This window comes from Nilaparvata lugens, chromosome 8 (genome assembly GCF_014356525.2).
Source record: "Nilaparvata lugens isolate BPH chromosome 8, ASM1435652v1, whole genome shotgun sequence".
NCBI lineage: Eukaryota > Metazoa > Arthropoda > Insecta > Hemiptera > Delphacidae > Nilaparvata > Nilaparvata lugens.
The window spans coordinates 21,216,284-21,234,972 of record NC_052511.1 but is presented as its reverse complement, the minus strand read 5'-3'; the positions used below and the strand labels follow the sequence as shown (position 1 = coordinate 21,234,972).

Here is an 18,689-nt window from a genome sequence, read left to right as displayed (position 1 = left end):
GAATATTTATATGAAAAACAGTTTCAAACTACATTCATTATAAAGAAGATAGCCTGAATATTTATATGAAAAACAGTTTCAAACTACATTAATTATAAAGAAGATTTTAAATCTATGATGTAGTACAGCTACTGAAAAATTCGAATGAGCTCTATCTCTACTGAAAGCCACTTGATTCATCTTCAGGAAAAGTATGTTTTTCGTTGTTTCCAGCTTTCTTGATCATGTGTTTGGAAACGTTATTGCAGAACTCAACACAATTATTCATAGTTGGCAACTTATCAAGATATACAAGATGTTAAAAAAATAAAGTTATTCAACTCAAAATTACGGGACTTTTGAATGTCCCAAAATATTTGTTTGCGGGTAATGTTTCCGGGACACCGGGACTTTATAAAAAACCCGGGTCAATCCCGGTTTTCCGGGACGTCTGGTTACCCTAGACTAGAGGAAAGATCAGCCAAGACAGGACACTCCCATTTCTTAGGGATTGATAGATTTTCAAATTTCAAAAAGTTTCTTGTTGTTTGTTTCGGTCTGTTTTCACGGATGCACTGTTATGATCGATGAGAATAGTTCAATACTCCATTATTCATGCTCAGTAGAAAGCATAAATATGATTGTACATCCTTAGAACCCATGGGGTTGTAGATGTGTGTCTCTGTGGGACTAGGCCCTTAGCGCTCCTGCAATTTACAATTTTGTTTTTTCAGTCTGATTATTTATTATATATCATGAATGAAGAATGAATATTTTCGACTCGAAATTAATGTAATATGAATTGAGACGACCAATAAAAACAGTAAATACTTGAAAGTTGCAGTGGTTGTTATAAAATATTCTGAAATAGATATTTTGAAAAAATAGAGGCAAACTTGATTATTATTTGGTGATTCGAGTATAATATTTTTGTTCTTTATCAAGTTTTTCAACCGTCAAAATTAAAATTTCTCAGTTTTTGTTGTTTTTTTAGTGAAAATGTACTAAATTTCAGAACAGTGAAGTCATAACCCTATTTCGGACTTTTTAAATGTTATCTAAATATGAGAGAGAAATAGTACAAGGAGTATCCTTAGTTTTTCTCTCCCGGTCTTATGCTTTCTTGTGAAAAAATACAAATAATAAATAATAATAATGATTTGAGTAGATTTAACGCCTAATTTCTTATGGTTTCAATATTCAACGAAAATTTCAATGATTGAAGATAGAATGATGTCAAGCCACTTAGTAAGAAAAGAATGGAACAGATTCTAGAAATCAGGATTAGTATCAAATTTATGTTTGCCCTACATCAAATTATATTCAGTGCAATATTCAGAAAACGTGCTCCAGGCTACGAACATCACATTGTTTCAGGCTAAAAGAGTGCACCCTTTGCAAAAGCTCCAGACCATATAATTCATTTTATTTTCGTTTTCCAATATGAATGGTGGGTGGAGAGATGGGAGAGGGAGGAATAGAGCCTCTATTCTGTCACTCGGCAGACGATATTGTTTGCAGGTTTTAGAGGAGGGGTTCCAGGGTATAAGGGGGTGAAAGCGGGAGATTAAGGGGCACAAGGGAGAGAGAGAGAGAGAGAGAGAGAGTGAATGTGTGTAAAAAAATTTCGGGGTAAATGTATAGAAACAATGCGGACAAGGATACGTCAGTCAGTATTCGGTACTGCACGCTGGTTGTATGATTATGGGAACTTCGTCTGGTTTACAAGGTTATTTCTATTGAAATTTACTATTAAATAATATTGGGCAACCAACTCTGATTGATGTTTATCTTTTTGTTTCATTGCGATATTGATACTCTGGAAAAATTGTTGAATAATTAATTGTCGGATAGCCTATTCAGTTTGATGTAATGTGTATGAATTTGAATCTCACTAGAGATCATTATTGGCACATTTATATTTAATATTTCAGCATAAACTTCAGTTATAACAATTACATACTATTAGTGGAAATGACGAACATTTGCTATTTCTACACATAAAAATAATGTTAGAATAAATAGGTTTATTATAACAATAGAAATAGAGTTTCTTTGATGTCTGGATAGCCATTAAAATTAATGATGTTATCAGTATAATACTTGGAAAATATGCTGAGAAATTAGAATTAGGATGGAAATCTTTGAATAAGATACAACATTTTTTTCTAAAGCATTAGCATAGGGGACAAAAATCAAATATTGCTCCAAGATGGCCGTCAAACCGATCTACTAATAGCAAACAAGACTCGTCGTGTACACACACACACACACACACACACACCACACACACACACACACACACACACACACACACACACACACACACACACACACACACACACACACACTGTTCTATAATAGTTACAGTAGGGGTAACAAGCGGGAGGTTTTAGGGGTATAAGAAAGATTTTTGAGGGGGATTCAACAGTAAGTGGGTTCGGAATGAGAAACAACCTGCCACAAAATAATAGATTTTGCCAGAAAAGGCTTGCTCCACTAAAGCCGCTCCCCCTCCACATCTCTCCAAACCTCATCCACATTCTTTGCCCCTTCCCCTCATGGAACCATACCTGTGGGATGTGAGTGGGACGTTAATGGGAGGCAGGGCAAGGGAAAATCGCAGAGCGAGAAACTCAAATTCGAGATTGGCTATTAAATTGTGTGAAAGGCGCATCGAGACGGGACCAATCACAAAGAAACGAGTCTATATTCGACAGGCGGCAACTAGAAATTGAATTATAAATGACCGATAAAACTACCGTTCTTGTCAATAATATCTGGGAACTGTTCCATGAAAATGTGAAAGTCCTGGAATGAAAGAAGTCTTGTTTCATTATATTATGTGTATGTCCTGCCTCTTATATGCGGAAAAGGGTCCATACTAGACATGGATTACTGTAACACGGAAAGCTAGGACATTAATTTAATCATTGGCAAAATTTTCGTATATATGTCTACATAGTATGTACATATGAACATAAAAATTTAGAAAATCTTAATGGATGGTAAACGGGATTAAACCAAATAATAATTTAGTATATTTTCTCTTCAGTTGGGTATTTCACATAATTGAAATGTTTGGGAGAGGGAAAAACCTCTCCCGGATTTAATGAAATTCCGAAATAAGTTTATGCTCCATTTTCACACATCACAACACAAATTGTAGACAAAAATAATACCTATATTGATTTTTTAAAAATTGATTAATATATAATATTATAATGCAATATGTGTAGTGTACGGCTTATAAAATATTCATGTTTATCATCATCATCATCATCATCTTCACTTCAGGGATTAGGTTTATTAATGAACCTGTTCCGGTACCCATCTCTTTCTTGGTCTCCCTACATCTCTTTTTCCTGCAGGTCTATAGTTTTGGACTACAACGGAATTCTTCCAGGTGGCATTCTATCCAAATGACTGCACCAGTTGCGTCTATTTATTCATGTTTATGATGTGCATATCAACACAAAATATTGTGCGTTCAATATCAACTGTATAAAATATATTCAACAAACGGATGGTTTATAAAAAATAATTTGGTAGAATTTTTTTTCTTGCGGATGATGATATCGCATTTATTGATCGCAATTAATTTAGACCCTCGTTTACTAACGGAAGATTAATTTATTCAAGAATAAATAAAACGATTTGCTGTGCGAGAGAAGCGACAGAATATGTACTGTAAATGGAGCCATACAATTTGTAGTTTACTGACCAATCAACGTGGAAAGCAGTCAGCTGTCATTGGTCGAGAAATACACCACCCACTATGGGCGTATCTTGTTTCATCTTATAGCAACAAAATAAATACAAGCCTTTAAGTACAGCATATTTTCACAAGTAAAATAAAAGCATCAAAAAAGTATTGAATTTGAAATATTATTTTTGTAATGTGGAATTTGGATATGCAATGAATGGACATCACGAAAACCTATATTTCTCCAATCTTTCAATGTTTTTCCAGGAATGCCTTAGGCAATTCAACAGCAACGAAAGCGGTTACAGAAGTAGTCAACAACACTGGCGGTTATGTTGAAACGCAAGAAATCCTCAATGTTTCTTCGTCTACTGGATTGAAACTCGCCAAATTCAGTGAGTAATGTTTCAATTTTCCACCAACAACGGCTATGTAGCATTCTCACAAAAACTTGCAATAAATGCAAAACTGGCATGCAAATGGTTGGAAACCAAAATTCTAAATTTCAGAAACAGTTCTTTCTCTAATCAAGTAATTATTTATTTGTTATCTATTCCCTCAATTTATTCATTTACTGACTCCCCCATGCATTCATTTGTTCACTCATTCATGAATCCGTGCATTTTTCTTTCACTTATTCAGATATCTAACTTTGAGCAATAACAATGGCCATGTTATGTTCGCCATGTCTCACAAATTTCGATTTTGGAATCAGTACCTTTATAAGTTTATTGACCGAGCGAAGTGAGGTCTAAGATTCAAGTCGACGGTTTAGCATTTCTCTTAATGTTTAAATGTTGCGCATTTATGGCGAAACGCGGTAATAGATTTTCATGAAATTTGATAGGTATGTTCCTTTTCCAATTGCGCGTCGACGTATATACAAGGTTTTTGGAAATTTTGCATTTCAAGGATAATATAAAAGGAAAAAGGAGCCTCCTTCATACGCCAATATTAAAGTAAAAATCATACTATAGAATTATTCATCATAAATCAGCTGTCTAGTAGACTATAATACTACCCGTTCAAAAACATCGAACATCTTGAAAATGTATCTTTCCATCAACGTTAGTAGACAGTTGACTATTAATACTACCCGTTCAAAAACATTGAACATCTTGAAAATGTATCTTTCCATCAACGTTGCAGACAGTTGCAGCCAGACCTGATAACAGCGCTCACACTCACATTCCGGGACGACACGTCACGGTACGATAGGACAGAAAGCTCTACGTTTATTTAGGATTTTTTCTAGACATTTTAGATTGATAAATTATTTATTAATTTTTGAGAAAACATAACAACAGGTCAATGTAACTTATTGAGCGCGAGGTCTACTGTTCACAGAACTACTAGTTTATTTAGCCACTTATGATTCATTTGTTTACTTATTGATAATTCGGGATAGAACATAAAATCGTTTTGAAAACAAAACTTCTACAACTATAACCATCAGAGAGAATAAAACTGAATTAAGCACTAATAGTTTCCTATATTCCATTTTCTCTCATTATTACTCATTAATTTTTGACAGAGGACTCTTGAAAACATATTTGTAAGGGAAATAATTTGAAAACTTCGAAAACGTTTCGAAAATTCGACAGTACACTTCTTCATATTCTGGCAGGTAAGAGCGTTCTTTGAAAGCAAATACGATAATTAGTTGCTGGGCAATATTGTTGAGAAACAAGCTGCTAGTTCACTAACTAAAAGGTAGTGAGAGAATTGAGAGGTGGCGTATTATCTGATCTACTGAGAGAGCCAAACACTTTTCAACGTTCTAACGCGTTTCGGAGTTAATAAACCGCCAATAGCGGGACTCTCTTCAAACTGTCAGCATGCCTTATGGTTAACATCAATGCTTCCCCATTCAAACAATGCTGACAGTATGAAGTAAATCTAGAGGTGGATGTTCCCTACTTTTGGCAGCTACCCATATACGAGGGGTACTCAAAGTGAGGGGCACGTGGATACTTTTTATCTCTTACTAACTCCTCACTTTCACTTTCTCACTTACCTTCTCTCTCACTGTCACTCTCACTATTTCTCAGTTGTTTTCTTCTAACCTCTTCGAGGTTCTTGACTTTCTGTGTACAACTTTATGTATACGCACACATTTCTCATACGTGTACCGTGTGTGTACTACCAGAGAAAAACCATGTACCTACATGTTTCTTCTATTATATTATGGTATATCCTATATCCTCTAGCATGTTTTCCTCTATATGGTATACGTACAACTCTCTTGTATTTTTACGCAGAGCCAGCTGGTGGACAGGACAATAGCGCTGCAGACACACGAAGTCTGCTATCTCTTCATAGTGATGATTTAATAGAATCACAGTTGCCAACAGTTTGCAATTTATGAATAATCTATTCTCTCTAATTTCGAGCTTATTTCAATTTTAGTGAAAATTACTACTGACATTAATTGTAGAGATTTTTATGCTCAATCTTTTCCACTTGAAGGTTTTTGTTTAAATTGTATCTGAAGCCTGATAATTGGGAATCTAAAATCAAACTTTGCATAGATAGTGCAGTGCTCCTGAAATTTTCACAGATATGAGACTTGTGGCAGTTGATAGAGCTTATCAATAACTTTTCTAGGTATGGTTTGATCAAAATCGTTGAAGCCGTTTTCGAGAACATCGCGAAAAACCCTGTTTTTGACAACATTTTAGCCACCATTTTGAATTGCATTTGATCGAATTGTTCGTGTCGGATCCTTATAGTGTAGGACCTTAAGTTCCAAATTTCAAGTCAGTGCCGTTAATTGGCAGAGAGATATCGTGTACACAGACGCACATATACTCATACACACAAACACACACACACACACACACACACACATACAGACCAATACCCAAAAACCACTTTTTTGGACTCAGGGGACCTTGAAACGTATAGAAATGTAGAAATTGGGGTACCTCAATTTTTTCCGAAAGCAATACTTTCCTTACCTATGGTAATAGGGCAAAGAAAGTAAAATCACAAAATAATTCTATAAAAACACAAAAATTTTGAGCTCAAAAATATCACGTTCACCAAGACAACAGCTGATAATAATTTTTGTAATGAATAGATAATTACAGTGATGAATACAGTCATAGAAAGAAGCGTAGTTGCCAATTTGTCAATTATTAGACTTGTCCGACTCAGTGCTTCCAAAGAGGAAACTACGTATGCGTATCATGAACAGTTGAACACTCACTAAAGACTAGAGTACGCCTTCCGCTTTAGCACGGCAACATCGCCGCCTCTGAATACTCTGTATCCCTACTTTCTCTGCGCCGCACATCCCTCCAAGTCGGTACTTATTTTGTATGGACTATAAAAATCCTCTTCTCTTCAGCTTGATCCTTCTTATTTCACTCCGTTCACTAAAATCCTTTCCACATTCTTCTTCCCCTTACCATCGCTTATTATCTACTTGATCTCATTCTACAACCATTCTTATTATTCTTCAATTCTTTTTATTATCTCATCAATCACTAATTATTTTCATCTTCTTGTGACCGTTACCCTTGCTTTTTATCTACTCATCTCATTCCTTATAGATATCATTCTTCAACTCTTCTTATCCTCACCAGTGGCGTATATGGGATATTTTTTTTTGGGAGGGGGGGGGCAAGTTATTGTTAGGTTAAGTGATTTTAAGTAACACCCCATTATACTTGCTATCAGTTTTGCTGCTCATATTTGGGCTGAACGCCCTTTCTACTTAACCGTCAGGCCGTCAAAAATTCAGATTAATGTACTCTTTTCTGTATTACTGTACTAATTTTTCTTATATTCATTATTTCGGGAGGGGGGGGCGGCCCCCCTGGGCCCCCCTTATATAAACCCTTGCCCTTCACTAATCTTTTTTATCGTCTTTAATTTATTTTCGTTTTTGCTTACTTCATCTCATTCCTCATTGATCTTATTATCTTCATCCCTCACTAATCTTTTTTATTCTCTTTAATTTATATTCACTTTTTGTCTACTCCACCTCATTCCTTGAATCAGTTTTGCTTTGAGAGCCAACCAATTTCCTATAGTAAGACTCACTTAAACTGACATTATTCCTTCTAAAATATCACCGATGCTGCCATTAAACTAATACTGACCGTTCAAAGTAAATCTAACCATAGTGTTGTGGACCGATTTGAAGACGTTTTACTGACAAACAAAGCTGCCCATTGTTCCTTGCCTTATTCTTTCTCTCCCATTTCCCCATTCTCTCACGGTTCTCTCGCAAACCTCTCCATTTCTCTCTCTTTTATCCCCCATTCCTCACCATGTTTCTGTCCCTCTTTCAAAGACAAAAGACGTCCGCCGGCGTCTTCGCGTCAACGGAAATCACTTTGAAAATGAATAATTATTTTTAGGAGAGCAGTCTGTGCCATGCACTACAACAGCTCGTGAGTGCTTTGTTGTAGAGAATGTTCAAAGCACGCAGTAATTAAGACGTTTGAACATCGAGAGATTGCCGAGATTGTGCATATAGAGAGAGAGCCCCCAGGCTTGATGGTTGGGTATTTTTGTAGCTCAATTATGCAATAGTAATTTGACGTCATAATTTTGTTTCAAAATGTCTGGTACATCTACTTAGGCTACAGTTGAATAATATGAGATCTTGTAGTTGATTTAAACAAACTTGAATTATTCATCCAACATATTGATTTTTTTTGGTGAGGGCTACTCTTATTACTCTAGAAATTGGAAAATCAAATTATCCTCTTCTAAAACTTCATTTTCCAATATATTGTTATGATCAGTGTGGAAAAATAATATTAATCTTGAAATATTGAGGCTGATTCAGTTTGGCAAAAAGTTTGTGGTGTAGTGATTTTTGCTTGTAGCATATTTGAAATGCAGAAAGGAATTTGAAATAATAAGAACATGCTTCCAAACATTTCCAACACAATACGGCAATCATTCAAACAACTCCCACAAATATGAATATTGAGAATATATCACTAGAAATGTAGCAATATATCAATGGCAACAAGTATTATTAGGGACTTTTCATGGAGAAAAATTACTTCTTTCATAATTATTATAATTGGACACTTTTATGGAATCGAATCTCTGACACATCAAAAATAACTTTGTTGTAGCTAAACACTGTATTTCCACGTGAATATTTAGAAAAACTTTTTTTTTGATGAGTAATGAGGGATGCATTTTACTCGTAAGGAGGAGCCCCATGATGGCGATCAAGGAGGAGGATGATGAAGCTCCTCCTTAGGAGAGAAGTGCATCTATTATTTTTCATCAAAAAGTAAGTGTATTAATTAAATATTTACGTGGAAACACATTGTCTAAACTACAACGAAGATATTACAAAGTGTTTAGTCATGGAAAACAAAATCAATATTGAAAATGATTGAATAGATTGGACAGACATTAAATTATGGCGCCCAAAAATGTTTTACAAGCATGAAACGGTGTCTTATAATTTGTACCAGGGATTTGTTTTAATATAGAAGCTTCGACCAAGTGGATACTCTATGTTCTAATCAAACAAGTTACTGAAGTCGATTTGTTATTTGTTATCGACACTTTGAAACTTGTTATTGGATTGAAACTACACGCTTTCATGAAGCATAAGGCTGAAATCGATTATACAGAAAGTTTGAAGTTTGAAACTTGGATCAAATTGACATTACATGCTCTAATCAAGCAAGAGGCTGCAATCGATTATCAAGTAAAAACATAGAACATAATTATACAACACGTGCGCTTTGCTTTGGAGAAACCACACCCCTTCAACGCTCATCATACGGCAATAGACAACTTGAACAAGTGGAAGAAGAAAAAGAGGAAGAGGCTTAGGAAAAGAATTAAGAAGAAAAAGATGTAGATGGAGATGGAGATGGAGAAGGAGAAGAAGAAGAGAAAAATAATAATAATAAGAACAAAAATAAGAAGAATAAGAATGAGAAAAAGATGAAGAAGTAGGAGGAGAAGAAGAAGTAGCAAGAGAAGAAGAAGTAGCAAGAGAAGAGGAAGAAGTAGGAGGAGAAGGAGAAGTAGAAGTATAAGGAGGAGGAGGTGACGGGGACGGAGGAGGTGGAAAAGGAGAAGGAAGAGGAGCAAAATGAGAGACGAAGTAGAGACGAAGAAGGAGAAGGAGAAGAAGAAGAATGTAAAATGTAGAGTAAAGTAAACAAAACCAGAAGAATGAGGAAGAGGAGGAGGTGAAGGAGAAGGAGGAGGTGGTGAAGGAGAAGGAGAAGGTGGTGAAGGAGAAGGAGGAGGTGGAAAAGGAGGAGAAGAGGAGAAGGAGAAGGAGAAGAAGAAGAGAAAAATAATAATAATAAGAACAAAAATAAGAAGAATGAGAAAAAGATGAAGAAGTAGGAGGAGAAGAAGAAGTAGCAAGAGAAGAAGAAGAAGTAGCAAGAGAAGAGGAAGAAGTAGGAGGAGAAGAAGAAGAAGAAGAGAAGAAGAAGAAGAAGAAAAAAAAAGAAGAAGAAGAAGAAGAGAAGAAGAAGAAGAAGAAGAAGAAGAAGAAAGACGAAGAAGGAAAGAAGATTAAGAAGAAGAAGAAGAAGAAGAAGATGAGTGTTCTGTCGTAGACACTCTGGATGTAAACAGATTAGAATCAATATTGATAAGATGAAATCAATATTGACTCGACGTCTAGAAATGATCTGGTGCTGAGTAGTGAAGGGTAGTGAAGAAGTGAAATACAGGCAGTGAAGTGATGAAGTGAAGCGAAGTGGAGTGGAGTGAAGGGAGGAGCACTTGAAACTCAGTAGCACTTGACAACCGAGACACGAGTTGGTGAACACTTGATGCATCTCTCTCACTGCCAGCGCCAAGGCAAAGGATGACTGCTGTGACGAATTAGGAGAAGAGGATTAAGGACAAGGATGTGGAGCAGGAGGAGGATGAGTGGGAGGGGGAGGAGGAGGGGCGAAGTAGGGGTGGAGGAGGAAGTGGTGGGAGGAGGAGGAGGATTGGGAGGAGAATGATGAGTAAGTAAGGGATAAGAAGGAGGATGAGGAGGAAGTGAAGGAGATGGAGTAGTAGTAGAAAGAGAAGGAGCGGGAAGAGGAGTGATAGGAACTCCTATAAATGAATAAAGAATGAACTAGGGGTGGAGGTGTAGGTGAAGGTGGGGAGGGGAGAAGAAGTAGGAAAGGATGTGGGGAAAGGGGTGTGAGAGAAAATGGGGAAGGAGGATGAGATTAGGAAATTGGGGAGGAGGCTGAGAAAACGAAAAGCAGGAGGGAGAAGAAGGAAAGAAGGAGAGAAAAAAGGAAGCAGGAAGGAGAAATAAGAAAGAAGAAGAGAAGGAGTAGAAAAAATAGGGAGTGTTAAGATAACAAGAAAAAAGAAGAATGAAGGAGTAAAGGATGATGAGAAGGAGGTGGTGGAGGAGAAGTAGGAGTAGAAAGTGAAAGAGTAGAAAGAGGCATGGTAAGAGCTAAGAGTAGTAGAGTGAGAAAGGAGAAGATAGAAAGAAAGTAAGGGAAGAGGAGTAAGAAAAAATAGGGGGGGGGGAGGAGAAGGTTGAAGTGAATGAGGAGGATATAGGAGAGAATTGGAAGAAAAGGTTGAGGAAATGGAGAGCATGAGGGAGAAAAAGGAAAAAAATCTGGTGTGGCGCACTCACACAACTTTCCTTGCCGTTATGAAAATTGATCACCTGACGCTAGTGTTTACGCGCATCCCAAGTCTAATATTCAAAGATCTGCCAGCTGGTGACAGGACAATAACGCTGGAGACACACGAAGTCTGCTATCTCTTTATAAAGGATGATTTAATAGAATCAACAGTTGCCAAAAGTTTGCAATAATTGAATAATCACTTTATTTTCAATTTTAGGTGAAAATGTCACTGAACATTAATTGTAGAGATTTTTATGATCAATCTTTTCCACTTGAAATTTTTTGTTCAAATTGTATCAGAAGCCTGATAATTGGAAATCTAAAATCACACTTTGCATTGATGGGACGGAGCTCCTGAAATTTTTACAGATATAAGACTTGTGGTAGTTGATAGAGCTTATCAATGACTATTTCAGGTATAAATTTTATCAAAATCGTTGGAGCCGTTTTCGAGAAAATCGCGAAACCCCCTGTTTTTGACAACATTTTTGCCATTTCAGCCACCATCTTGAATTGCATTTGATCGAGATTGTTCGTGTCGGATCCTTATGGGGGAAGGACATTGAGTTCAAAATTTCAAGTCATTTCGTTAATTGGGAGATGAGATATCGTGTACACACACAATACAGACATACCACAAAAAAAAAAAAAAAAACCACTTTTGGACTCAGGGGACCTTGAAACGTATAGAAATTTAGAAATTGGGGTAACCTTAATTTTTTTTAGAAAGCAATACTTTCCTTACCTATGGTAATAGGGTGAGGAAAGTAAAAAGAAGAGGGGACGAAAGGATAAGTGTCGAGAAAACAAAAAAGAAAGTATAATGATAGAATAAAGCATAAGAAAAGAAGGACGGATGAGGAGGACGAACAAAAGGAATTGTGAGAGCAAAGAAGGAGGAAGAAGAGAAACGGGTAGAAGGAAAAGGAAGGAAGAGTAGGAAAAAGAAAACGAGGATGAAGAAGAAGGAATGTGAGATTGAAATAAAATGAGAAAAATAAAATCATATGGTTATTGACCGTAAATCGAGCGAATTAAAATTGAGGTAGATAAATAGGAGGTGTAGGAGTAATATTACGACGAGGTAGGTAAATAGAATAAGACTATAAAGAAGAAGAAGGAATAAGTAGTAGATTAGAAGGAAGAGCTGGAAGAATATACAAGATGATGATGAGGGAAGGAAGGAGGGAAGAAAATGAATTAAATGAAAGCAGAAGGAGAGGAAGGTGAAGAAGAAGAAGAAGAAGGAGGAGGAGGAGGAGGAGGAGGAGGAGGAGGAGGGAGGAGGAGGAGGAGGAGGAGGAGGAGGTGAGGAAGAAGGAGAAAACAGGAAACAGTGACAGCACTCGGAAGCTGACAGCTGGATTTGATATCAACAACACAAATATCCAACTTATTCAATTAAATTCATCCAACTTGTCTCGCATCGTTCTCATGTAAATTAATCAAAATCAGCACAAACAACTTTTTTACTTGTTTTGAAAGTTCAAGTTCTTGCTGCTTATTCACAACTAAACGACAAATTAAAACTTAATTAATGAATTGGGCAATTTGAGTTTCAAATACTCATAATAATCGGGTGAAATCGTTTACAGTTATATAATAGTAATTTCGCACCTAGGGTCGAAAATGTACGTTTTCCGGCTCGAGATCGCGGTTTCAAGTTCGAGACGAAGTCGAGAACTGAAGCGTTCGAGAGCGGAAAAACATTTTTGCCCGTGTTGCGAACGCTATTTTTCACCACACCAAAAAAAAAACTTCCCAATATTTATAAGAAATTGAAAAATAATAAAATTCAAACAGCCTATTTTGATAGTTTGAATCTTGGTTATGACAACTTTTACTGTCAATAATTTCAATGTACTAATTAATAATTACAATAGTGACCATATTTTATACTATTAATATTTCGAATAATTGTTTGAAATTTTATAGCTCGCGCTTTGCGCCCGGTGCAATATCTCATGGATAGATGGATGAATAGATTTTCATTACTATTTTGAAATAATGTGATGAAAAAATTAATATAATTGCATATTTCACAGTTTGTGTCTCAAAAATATCTAAAAAATGATTGAATTTAAATTATGGTAAAAATATAAAAAAATAGCTAATAAAGTCGAAATTCATCGACAAAAAAAAATGTCATTGACCGAGATTCGAACCTAGATCGTGTTTGTAACTCACTGAGCTGAGTTCAGTTGTTTTACGCCTTACGCTCTCGGCTATTGGGTTTGTTGAAGGAAGAGGCCTGACTGATAACTTTAGCATACACGTAATACTGTAAACTAGACTTCTAAAAAAGTTTACTTTACTCCTAAAAAGCGTACAACCTTTGACTATAGAAAGAAGGTTGTTCTTTCTATAGAAGAAGGTTCTTTCTATAGTCAAGGTACAACAGACTTTGGCTCATGACTTATATTATTAAAATTAATATTATTATCTGTTTCACAATAAAATTTTCACCTGAATTAAGTCAGGTAACGTATGTAGGCTACTATAATATAGTGTATAGCAGCATATTAATTTGAAGCCGGTTGCCGGCATTTTCACAAAAATATTGCTCTGAAATCATAGAGAAAACATTCGAAGATTCAATCTTGAGTGGGCCTAATGTTTTCTCTATATGGTTATATTAAAGAAAATTATCTAAAAGTTTTAATAATTAATTACGGAAAATTACTAGGAATTTTTTAGTCAAGGCTGAGTTTCACCAGTAGGCTTACCTTAAACTTCAGATCTCTGCTGTATTTTCTTGTTATTATAGTTGATTGTATTGCATTAAGAAGTGGAATTCGATAATAAAAAAGAAACAATTATTACTCTACCTCACTTTTAAATATTGATACAATTATTGTACTTTGATTTCAAATTCGATTCTTCACTTTTAAATACTTGCGATACGTACCTTTCTGACAATGGACAATGCAGCCATTGTATTCATTGTTTGATATCAAAAACACAATAAATATTAAATTATTAACAGTAATTTATAAATATATTATAGACATAATACCGCGATTCACGATACATAATTATATAGATTATTACAGTCGTTATGAGATTATCTCTCTATGACTTTTGTGAGATCGGGATCGGACACGATCAGCTGTTATTCAAGGTCATTTTACAGCCCTAGGGCCGTAAAGTTTTACCGGCCTGGTCGGAAACAATCACTTTCGGCCTCCATATGACGCACGTAAACCAGCTCATTACATCCAAGTGTGGCGAAAATAGTATTAAAGTTCTATTGAAGTGAGATGGGTCTGTGAACCTCGCTTTTGGAAACTTTTCACTGGTGGCATTTCTCAAAGCATTTGGATCTAGGTACTATCAGGTTACCAGAATGGAACAATTGATGAATGAAGACTTACTTATTATTCTTACTTTTGAGATATGAGAGCATAAATTTTATATCTTGAGGGAGATCTATTTACGGATTGTTAGCAAATGAATTCATGATAATTTGATGATACATTCTTCTTCAATATTATATAATCTGATCAGAACACTGAGGACTGCTGATTACTGATACACTTCTGAACAATAATTTATTAAAATTCAAGTCTAATGCTATTTCTCACAAGCACAAGTATTTGTTTTATCAGCTGATGACGATGCTAAATGCTTGTCAAATGATAGACAAGGATAACAATACCAATGTTAATAAAACATCTAATAAATCTATCCCACGTGGAAACCTATAGGTCCACGTGGGATGGATAAGAAATTGATGAGCCTACAGTTTTATGAAGATTGCAAGCCACCACGAAACTTCCTAACCTAAGATAAATATGAAATCAATCGGAGTTAGATCCTGAATAGGACAGCTCCTAAATAATGAAATCGAACAATAAAATGATATTGCTGATTTTGATGCTCTTGTACAGATTATTACAAAATTAATAAAATAAATAATTATAATTTATGAAATTCAAGATATTATTAAAATTTAATATATATTTATTATGATTAAAAATTCAATATCAAAACCATCCCTGATACTTTATTGCAAATTGCAGCTCTCATGTTGATTTCTATTAAAATTATGAAAAAATAAGTATTAATTTGTCAACAAAAGTTTCAATATTATTATCCCATTCATAATATCCTCATCAATATAAAGAAACACGAATTGACAAATAAAAAAAGATACAACTTTATATACTTATTCCTATTCATTATAATATCGTATAACTCAGCAGGTATCGTAAAGTCCATAAATACGACAGAAGCACTACAAACAACACTGAAGCATTTTGACGGAGATGAAAAGTTGTTCTAGAGTTTTAGTAGTGCTTTTAAGAAATGTTATTACCAACTCATTACAACTGTCGTCGTATTTTTGATAGGGCTTTGAAATGCTGGATGCCAAAAGCTGGGCGAAGTGAGGATAATGGAATTTGAATGTTTACAAAGAGGAAACAAACAGAATGGATCGAGAAAAGGGATTAGAGAGAGGGAAGGATGAAAAGGAAGGTGAGAGTGTGAGAGTGTGTGAGAGTGAGAGAGAGGAGAGGATAGAGATAAATGTGAGACGAAGACTGACACATTACTGACTGATTCCTGTCAAGATCGTAGACAGAAACGTGAAGAATAAAACTAAGTATAAAATGAAAAAGAATTTGAAGACAACGAAGTGGAAAAAGTAGAAGAAGTGGGAAGAAGATAGCAGAATGACGAGTAGAGTGAGTAAAAAGAATGACGAGGAGGAGGTGAAGGAGAAGGGGGAGGAGCAGAATAAGAGAAAGGAGAAGAATAAAGAGGAGAAGAAGAAAAACAAGAAGAAGAATAAAAAAAGAACAAGAAGATAGTAGAATGGAGAGTAAAGTGAATAAGAAGAATGAGTAGGAGGAAGTGAAGGAGAGGTGAAGGAGAAGAAGGAGGAGGAGTAGGAGGTGGTGAAAAAAGGGAAGGAAGAGGAGCAGCATAAGAGGAAGGAGGAGAAGAAGTGAGGAAGAAGGAATGAGTAGATGGATGGCTCCCAAATTGTGCTTTGTTTGACTATTTTAAAGCGTTACACAAATTTCAGGACACTTACAGAATACAAACAAATTTAGACCCGTTGCTCACCTAACAATTCCTGGCAAAGATATGCATTGTTGATGACTAAACTGATAAGAATAGACGGCACAGCACAGACTGGCATACAATTGTTTTGTTTCACCTGATAAAAACAGATAAGTCGAGAAATTTGCACCGAATATTTGTGACTGACGATATATACTTTTTATAAAAGTTAATACTTCTTTATAAATCTCTGTTGAATGTTTGATAATTAATTATCAATTTCTTAGGAATTTTTCAGTAGAAGAGTAGAAATAGGGTACCGTATTATACATTTGGGAAATTTTGTATGAGATAACCTTTGTGAAAAGTTGAAAGATAAGGGTAGACAAAAGGATAGTAAAAGGGGGTAGCGCAAAAGGGATAAAATATGATCAGATACAAATAAATAGGTTATTAAACAGTATCTTCATTAAAACATTATTGAAATGGGCTGCTTTTAAATGAATAAAACAAATATAACTTGTAGCACCCTGTTATTATAAAAACTTAAAAATTTGAACACGACTAGTTTCGGTTTTAAAAACATCCTCAGGTTCTAAAATAATTTATTTTAGAATAATTTATTTAATTTATTTAATAATTTATTTAGAACCTGAGGATGGTTTTTAAAAACCGAAACTAGTCGTGTTCAAATATTTTAAGTTTTTAATAAACAAGGGGTGCTACAAGTTATATTTGTTTTATTTATTAGTATTTCATTCTATGGTGTGATCACATTGAATGCGTTTATGTGCAAGTGCACGCTTGGTTATGCATGATCAAGCTTGCAGATGAGAAACAAAATCTGGAAAGAGCATTACGAACAGGTGCACTTACGCAACCAGCAAGTGCACGCGTTCAGTAATAATAATATCGAGTGACCTGGCTGGCTCAGGTTGGTGTCAGAGTTTCAGGTCGCAGATGATCAATTCAGGGCTCTTGACATGACCTAACGACTGCTTTTACGCAGCCGACGCGTTCAGTGAAAGCAAGTTACAACGTGTTTCAATGCACTTTCCAGATTCTGTTTTCGGCCATGTATGATCTGACGAGCACTTGCACCTATACGCATTCAATGTGAGCAATTTCCTAGAGTTCAATTTATATGTTCAATTAATTTTGTCATTTAAAAAATTTTATATTTCAAGACTCTAATGAGCTATGCTCAATTTATAAACAGTAAGAGCCAAGCCATACGAAGTGTTTTTCAGGCATTTTAGAGTCAGCGGGAGGTATCTCTCCGATGAAAGATTATCAGCTGATTCCCGAACGCCAATCCAATCAGCTGATAATCTGCCGATTGGAGAGCTTCCTGCCTTGCTGATTTCTAAAACGCTGTCTAAAATCGCCTGAAAAACAACTCTTCGTATGGCTTGGTCCTAAAAGTTCATATTGTAATAATAAACAAAGTTAGCAATGCATTGTTCTCAAAAGTGACAAGTTCAAGATATCCAATTATTTTCATAAACGGTGAACTATTAATTTTACCATTTGTGTTTAACTATAATAAGTTGTGAACATGCAAAGCTTTGCATGCATGATTTTGGGTGATCAGCGAAATAATATACGCTTAGTCATTGCCATTTGCATCGTAACTAGTAGTTCTGTGAACAGCAGACCTCGCGCAGTTATAAACCACAGCTCCTCTAATACTGTCGATCAGAGTAAATTCTGTCCTGTCCTGTCGTGTCGGCAAGATATCGGTGTGAATACGACCAATGGCTGTTGGGTTGGTGTATCGACAATGCTAATCATGTGTTTGATATTTTGAAACAACTACTATCATCAAAGCTAACAGAGTTGGAAGCAGAGGAAGGTCGGGGGAGAAAATACTATGTTACTTTGATTATCAATTGCATGCGTCATTGCATAAATTAATAAACCACTCGACAGCTAATTTGTGATGAATAGGTACCAAGGTACTATACAAATATTCTAGGTACATTGAAACATTCATGGTCCGATTTTTACGGACGTATGAAGGAGGCTGGCTCCTTTTCCTTTCATATTATTCCTCTCATATATAAAATTTGAAAAACTCATAATTTCAAAAAACCCGAATTCCATGAAGATTTATTGCAACGTTTCGTCGTAAATGCAGAACATATAACATAAATACATAAAGATAAATGCAAAAACCATCGACTTGAATTTGGACCTCACTTCCCTCGGTCAAATAAAATGATGAATATACAATACTTGGATACCAATCAATATTACATAGCAAATTTTAGGGTATGGTAATTCGCAATGAGGTGAAGTATAGTACGCTATAGTAGATGAATCTAATGGTTTTGATGATGGTGATGCAGAGGCCTTATCTGATTCATCAAGCAACCATTCTTATGACA

General features: G+C 35.5%; 1 protein-coding gene across 1 annotated transcript in view; it reads left to right on the top strand.

Moving 5' to 3' along the window:
* The window catches only part of LOC111048000, a 54,534-nt gene that overhangs the window by 16,766 nt on the left and 19,079 nt on the right, over nt 1-18,689 (top strand). The window contains exon 3 of the mRNA XM_039434233.1: nt 3,953-4,080. Coding sequence (XP_039290167.1) covers nt 3,953-4,080 — 128 coding nt within the window. The remainder of the gene's footprint in view (nt 1-3,952; nt 4,081-18,689) is intronic.